Consider the following 7,822-nt stretch of genomic DNA (forward strand, 5'->3'; position numbering starts at 1 on the left):
GATGTTAACTTGCATTTTGGGTGATCCGATCACAAGAGGTCAGTGGAAACAGGTTTCCATTTACACCTGGTATTAAAGTGCACCTCAAATGCGAGCGGAATGTTAAGTCTTATGCGCATATAAGTTTGGGCTACTCCAGAGTTTTTCTTGGAGTAACCCAAACTATCAGCATATTTTCTTTTAAAGCCAGACCTATCCAGCAAAATTTTAAACCCTTCTTTTGGCTCAGTGACTATGTTAAGTAGTTTAGCATAGCCAGCCACATTGTAGTTACTACCAAGTTCTCAACCAAAACTCAAATGATTTGTTCTTAAACTCACTTGTTGCATCATCCCTTGTAAGCATGACTTAATTTTTAAGGCAGATTGTTGCAACATCCTGGAAGATGAGTAAAGCCAGCCAATCATATTCGCACTGGAGAGTTTTCTAGCAACTCTTGCCATTTTTATGTGCAATATGCATTACTGTAGCTAATCAATGAACGGACTATGTAGTCTGAGGGGGCTTTCACACTGGCAGTTAAATCCGAAACTGGTAATGTGAAAGCTGTTTTGCCGACTGGGGAGTGCACCACGGGACCAAACCCAAGACTACCTGTAGGAGGTGGTCTGAGTTTGGTAGCAATGGAACTTTGGCGTGGTTCAAATGAGTGAGAAAGCAACCTGTAGTTGGGTTTACACTTGTTCAGGAAGCAAAATGACTTGCGCATGTGTTTTTGCAGATTTAAGCATGATGACATCATCAGTTGCACAAAAACAAACAAACACGTGCATCATGAATGACAGGGCAATGTTGTGGGACACAGAAGAGGTGAGGTGCCTTTTATATATTTGCATCAGTGAGCGTGCAACCAGCTGTGTCCTCAAAAAAGATATTTTCTAATCATGAGATATAGTCATCTTCTGGAAATTTACAACTGTTGAATTATGGCATGTGACAAAGAGGCGCAAGTGTCGTTCACTCTGGTGTGCATAATGACACCAAAGTAATAGAAAATACACACAAATATGGTGACCCGCGTTGTGTTGTGCACATTTGTGACTGGAAAGCACCTGGGTTCAACAGAATCAAACCAGTCCAACTCTGCGGGGGTGCCGGGAACAATCGCACTCAGATTCGGACAACAGCATATGTGCCCAGTGTAAAACTACCTGAGTCTGAGATTACATGTTAGGTGAGTAGGCAGTGTTTCGAGGTCTTCCAGGACAATATCAAGACACATTAGAATTTACAGTACAAATGTGATGTGGCTACTTGTCTCCATGACCAACTCTTGATAGTGGTTTGAGGGATTAGATCACAAAACCTTCACACCAGTATGTATCATAGCTCTGTCCATTTGTGATCTGATCACCTGAGACGCTCGTGGTTATCTGTCACACGTGCACAAGTGAAATGTTTTGTTTGTGGTTCAAACGTGCCCTCTGCTCCTTAGGAACTTTATCGTTTTTGCTCTCAAATTATGCTGATGGTCCTTGCCGTTTCAGTCTTGGCATTTCTTATTGATCAAACCTCCACTAATGGTGATAATTCAATGCTTCAGTTGCTGCTTTCACACATGAATCCAGTAAAATTAAACTTTAATTTTTTTTAGGAAAAATACACTTTTTATTCACACAAGGAACAGCATTCTGAACCTTACGATTTATATACATTTGTTTTGCTTGTGTTTCACTTTGAAGTCCAAAGTGTGCAATGATGTTTATGTTTGATAGCCAAATCAAGATTTTCAACTTGCACTTAAATGTAAATTTTGTGGTGTAACAGCTCTTCAGAATTTTGTGATATGCTTGCACTCTGAAATATCTTGTTTCAGAGTCTGTTGTCTGTCAGGGCAGCCTAACCATGTGCATGCTCAAACTTTTAATGCTTTGCTTTACAACTATATTGACAACATATAGCATCTATACGCAACTTTTTATACATTTACCGCAAAGAATGTATGTGTGAAAGTGGCTAATGAAAAGAGCTTCTGTGCTGATGCTTTGTTAATAATTACATTCTTTGAATTTGATTATTAAATCATGAATCATGGTTTCAGGCTATCAGTGCTTTAAAATGATTGATTAATATACTTTCTTTTAGCATTTTGACTTATCTTCCTTTTCATTGGACTATACTGTTTTCAAGCATGGCATCACTGTGATCTATTCCTGGATACACAGCCATTTCAAAAGCTTAGAGCAAATCATTTCATTTCGGTTCACTTACTGAAAGATGAACCAATGAAAGATTAACCAATTACTGAATGCACATCAGTATCCAAAGAACCTTGTCCTGTTCGGGAATCTGTGGAAACAGTTTTTTGCTTCCCACTTTTTTTGTTTATATGAATGGATGTATGACTGCGGTGGACTAAGAATTTATGCATTGATATACTTGATGTAAAATAGCACCTGTGTAGGATGAAATTTAATTTGCAAAAATCTGCTGTTGGGTTTATGTTTTGTTTTTTAGAATGGATTTGTCTATAACATGCATTGTTCAAATATTTGATGTCTTTGTGTGTTGGAAGGGGATTCTTATTTTTCTTTGTGTCATCAGTTTGAGTGATGTGAGGGAGTCTGTTGCCAGTGGCAACTGAACATGAGTCACATGACATGTATTGTCCATTTAAAGTGCATGATCGTGATCTCACCCTTTTGTCATTGTCTCTCCTGATACAGAGAGAAACTCCCCTGCAGATGCAATATTTCCCAAGTGAGGGCAGGCTTGACAAGAGCTATTTCCCATATTATGGCAAGAAATTACATGTGAGTACAATTTAGCTCTGCGTTAAAAAAAAAAAATGGAACGTATCATTATGGAAGTATATTCAATTATAGGGATGCATGATATATAGGTGACCATTATCAATATCTGAAACAAGTAGATTGTTTTAAAAATTAAACAAATACTGTATTATTTGTCTGTATACTCTATGCACTGATGAGCCAAAACAGAACACTCACAAGTAAAGCGAATATCGCTGATCATCTCCTAACAAGGCCACATATCAAGGTCTGGGTAGATTACCAGTAGATGGTAAGCGAACAATCAGTTCTCATAGTCAACATATTGAATGCAGGAGAAATGGGCAGGAGTAAAGACCTGAGCGACTTTGACAAGGGCCAAATTGTTATGGCCAGATGACTGGGTCAGAGAATCTCTGAAATGGAAAGGCTTGTGGGGGTGCTCCCGGTCAGCAGTGGTGAGTACCTATTGACAGTGGTCCGAGGAGGGACAAACCACAATTTAGAGACAGCGTGTTGGGCACCCAAGGCTCATCGATGTGCGAGGACAACGAAGGCTATCTCATCTGCTCTGAACCGTCAGAAGGTCTACTGTGGCACAAGTCACAGAAAATTTTAATGATGGTTATGGGAGGAGTGTTACATAACACACAGTGCATCGCACCTTGCTGCGTATATGGGGCTGCGTAGCCGCAGTCCCATCAGTGTGCCAATGATGACCCCTGTCCACTGTTGAAAACGCCTATAATGGGGACACGAGCGTCGGAACTGGACTTTGGAGTAGTGGAAGAATGTTGCCTGGTCCGATGAGTCCCGTTTTCTTTTAAATCACGTGGACAGCCGTGCATGTGTGCGCCATTTACCTGGGAAAATGATGGCACCAGGATGCACTGTGAAAAGACGACAAGCCAGTGGAGGGAGAGTGACGCTCAGGGCAATGTTCTGCTGGGAAACACTGGGTCCAGCCATTCATGTGGATGTCAATTTGATATGTGCCACCTACCTAAACATCCTTGCAGACCAGGTACACCCCTTCATGGCAATGGTATTCCCTGATGGCAGTGGCCTCATTCAGCAGGATAATGCGCCCTGCCACACTGCACACATTGTTTGGGAATGGTTTGAGGAACATGATGAAGAGTTCAAGGTGTTGCCCTGGCCTCCATATTCCCCAGATCTCAGTCCGATTGTGCTGGACCAACATGTCTTATCCACAGCGGCTCCACCTCGCAACTTACAGGACTTGAAGCGGTCTTCAGGGGTCTTGTAGAGTCCATGCCTTGGTGATTTGACACTGTTTTGGCAGCACGTGGAGGACCGACAGCATATTAGGCAGGTGGTCTTGATGTTTTGGCTCATCAGTGTATATACATATAGATATATGCTGTATCACTGTATCCTTAATTATAGAAAACACAAGTATCATTATGTAAGTATGTTCGATTATAGTGGTGCACACTATAAATCGGTGACCATTATCGGTATTGCCATAGGTAGTTTGATTTAAACTTTTAACAAGTATCTGTTCAAGTATCTATATTCATAGGGATGGTATGTTATCAGTATCAGCCATGACTAGTTTGTTTGAATTCTCCGTATTGGTCTGATTAGGCTGATAACGGACTTAAAGTGCTACATGTATTTTTGTTTTAAAACGAGCAAAACTTGATAATTTATAATATTTCAGACTGTTATCGGTATCGGCCATGGGAAGTTTGTTTTTAAAATACAAGTTTATGAAAGTATCTTTATTTACAGGGATGAACAATATCAGTGATTATTACTGGTATTGGTCATGGGTAGTGTTAAGCATCATTATGTAAGCATTATGTAAATAATAGGAATGCACAATATACTGGTGACCGTTATCTGTATCAGCCATGGATCGTTTGGTTGCAACAAGTATCATCAACAACAAGAATCATTAGCAACAGTTAGCTTTAATTTTAGGACTGTACCATATATTGATGACCATTATTGGTATAGACCATAAGTAGTTTGTTTTAATTTAGAGCCCGACCGATACCTATTTTAGAGGTGGAAAATTCACCGATTACCGATATGGTGGCCAATATAGTTAATTTTTGAGCTGGAATGAAAACAGACCTTTTCTATGTGGATTGTGCACCGATTTTGCACCGATATGACTATGCAAAGGTACTCAGAAGGCTGCTTTCTTAAATATTTTTATCAAAGAATATTTGACATTTATTATTATAGATTGTCAACAGATTCTAGAAATGAACACAGAAAATAAAGAATAAATAAAAATACAATGAATAGCTAAAGAAACATCAGTGCTGTAAGTTTAGTATCAGTCAATGGCTGACCATTAATATAAAGAATAAATAAAATAAATAGCTAAATAAACATCAGTAGTACTGTATAGTATCAGTAAAATGCTGACCATTTAAATAAAGAATAAATTAAAATAAATAGCTAAATAAACATCAGGGGCCGGTTGCACGAGCTATACGTACGTTACAACTTAGCGTAGTTGTGGTGTAAATGGCCACTAAGTCAAAATTTATGCACTACTAAACATTTGAGCGTTGCACCATTACATTTATGTAGGACGTAACCCTAGGTATAAACTAAATATTTACGGAAGCCTCCGACCAGGAGCAACTGATGAAATAAAAAAGCAGACTCATTTAATGACATCAATGAGCTCATGTTTTGGTTGACAGGCATCAGTCCTTTCAACATATATGATGGTATTGGCATTTACACTCGTTTACATTTACGAGAGAGAGAAAAAAAACATACTTTTAAGCGGCTCTTCAGTGTGAAACTGATCTAACGGTGCCGTTTTTAGGGTGTGTCGCCCGGTGTCAAGTTGCCCGGTGTCAATCCTGAAAAAAACAGTTTGGTGAATACATGTTTACACGCTGACAAGGTATGAAAGTAGCTACGTGGTTAGCTAGTTAGCTGTAAGCTTGTTGCCACGGAGAGCAAAAGATGGACTTTATTTACTTTCCAGCATTGTGTCTCACCAACTAGGTAACAACATAGCATGAAATCAACACTCACTACACTGTTGTCTGCTGAGCTGCAAAAAGATGCTCTGATGTTTACCTTTCAATCTGCTACATTACTGACTGCACTGACAAACTATAGCTGGCTAACATAACAAACAGATCTGATCAACATGAGTGACATGGTTGTCAGGGACAGAGTTAACGTTATATTAGTTATATAAAATGATGGGGTCATTGTTTATTAACTTTCCAGTATGTATTTCCCAAACTAGTTAGCAATGTACCGATAAGACAACGCTGAACTCCGCCCTGTCTGCAGAACCACCGTCAGCTCTGAAAACAATGGAGTCGGAGCATACTCTGCTGGACAAACTACTTTATGACCAATTCTAAAGCATTGTTTTCTGCATTACATGTTCTGAAAAAAAGTTTTCATATCTGCGCATATCTGTAAACATATACGCCGATACCGATATATCGGCCGACCGATATATCGGTCGGGCACTATTTCAATTATTGACATTGGTCTGATTAGGCCGATATTGTGTATCAGTGACTATTATATTGACTATCATAAATATTTATTTATATGGATGATATTAGAAGCAAATATTTTCAGGACACAACAGTATGCCTTTATGATTAACTGTCATCATAGCGGGCAATAGCAAGAAAATAATTATCGGTTTTCATCAGCATTGGCCAAAATTTCTAAATTGGTGCATCCCTATTTATTATTGATCTATTTTTTTATTTTTATTTTTACAATTTCTGCTTTCTTTACATCTTCTCTTTCCGCAGCAAAATTATGTCCAGCCAGTTGTTGCCGTGAAGCTGCTTCTGGCCAAGGACGACTATAATTCTGAGCTCACCATTGAGTGCAAGGTAGAGGGCTCAGACCTGCGTAACAACGACGAGCGCGACAAGTTCTTGGGCCGTGTCACCTTCCGGGTGAAGGTGTCCCAGTAGCCTGCTTCATTCATGAAGACACACGATGCCAGTTCCTCTCACTCAAGCCCAGACCCTTCCCATGAAATGTTTATCTCTCACCACCCTGTACCCAATCACAACTCGTACCCTATCTGGTGTCCTGTAAGTGTCATCAGGGCCTTTATGCATCAAACATGATACAAATGCTAATCTATGGTCAAAACAGAAATTTGTCTTGGATTACAGAGAAGGTGGATGCATACTAACATTCAGTAAGGGAAAAAACAATGCACATTCATTCTCTGACGCCGCCCCTGAAGAGAGAACGTAGTGCCATCGTGTAGTAAGTTTAGGGACCTGTAAATAGTTGCATCAACAAACACATCATGTCGATGTGGTCTGCTCCCTACCATAGTACTGTTTAGCCTGCCATGTGTGTGCGTGTGACGTGAAGCCTCTATGTACATACTTAATGGATTTTAAACACTCTTTTTCGTCAATGCTCTCACTACGTCTGACTGCTGTAAGAAATCAAGAGTATAAAATTATATAATAGCTGTAATTAAATATTATTGAGAAAGTAAAAAAATATGGAGGGGGTAAACACCAAAAACATCTATGTCAAATGTTGTTTGAAACCCGTCCACCATCTGAGGGAAGTGATTTTTTTAAACCTCTGCAGAAACAGTTCTTTGTGCAGATGCCTTACGGTCTGTATGAGTTTAAAAATCTTGAAATAAAAGTGATTTTAAACGAAGCTTTTCTTTGTTGAGAATGTTTCTTTATGTGTTTGATAGCTAGGCTGAAAGAAATTGTTTAAGGAAAAGAATTAAGAATGCTAAAATAAAAGCGCTGATGGAAGTCAATAAGACAATTGCAGCTTTTGGTGCCCAACTTCAAGCCAACTAAAGACAAATTAAATTATTTATAACAACAAATATAAACCTTTTTATCTAAAGGCTTATGCTTAAATGCTTGAAATTAGTTTTGTAGACAAATGTTTACCTAAATTAACATTTAAATGTTTATAATAAAAAATACTATAATATGAATAATAATTAAATTAAATTATTTATTCTTATATATATGTGTGTGTGTGTGTATATATATATATATATATATTAACACACAGTACCTTTTTAATCTTATGTGTTTAGAAAACGTGTCACACTGATGCTT

The 7,822-nt window shown here is 38.6% G+C and overlaps 1 protein-coding gene across 1 annotated transcript in view; it reads left to right on the forward strand.

The window, feature by feature from the left end:
* The window catches only part of LOC127430208 (sodium/potassium-transporting ATPase subunit beta-3-like), a 52,955-nt gene extending 45,555 nt beyond the window's left edge, over nucleotides 1-7,400 (forward strand). Inside the window, exons 6-7 of the mRNA XM_051679800.1 lie at nucleotides 2,667-2,753; nucleotides 6,515-7,400. Of these exons, the coding sequence (XP_051535760.1) occupies nucleotides 2,667-2,753; nucleotides 6,515-6,682 (255 nt within the window). The 3' untranslated portion in view covers nucleotides 6,683-7,400. The remainder of the gene's footprint in view (nucleotides 1-2,666; nucleotides 2,754-6,514) is intronic.
* The last annotated feature ends 422 nt before the right edge of the window (nucleotides 7,401-7,822 follow it).

Source organism: Myxocyprinus asiaticus, chromosome 39 (genome assembly GCF_019703515.2).
Source record: "Myxocyprinus asiaticus isolate MX2 ecotype Aquarium Trade chromosome 39, UBuf_Myxa_2, whole genome shotgun sequence".
Lineage (NCBI taxonomy): Eukaryota > Metazoa > Chordata > Actinopteri > Cypriniformes > Catostomidae > Myxocyprinus > Myxocyprinus asiaticus.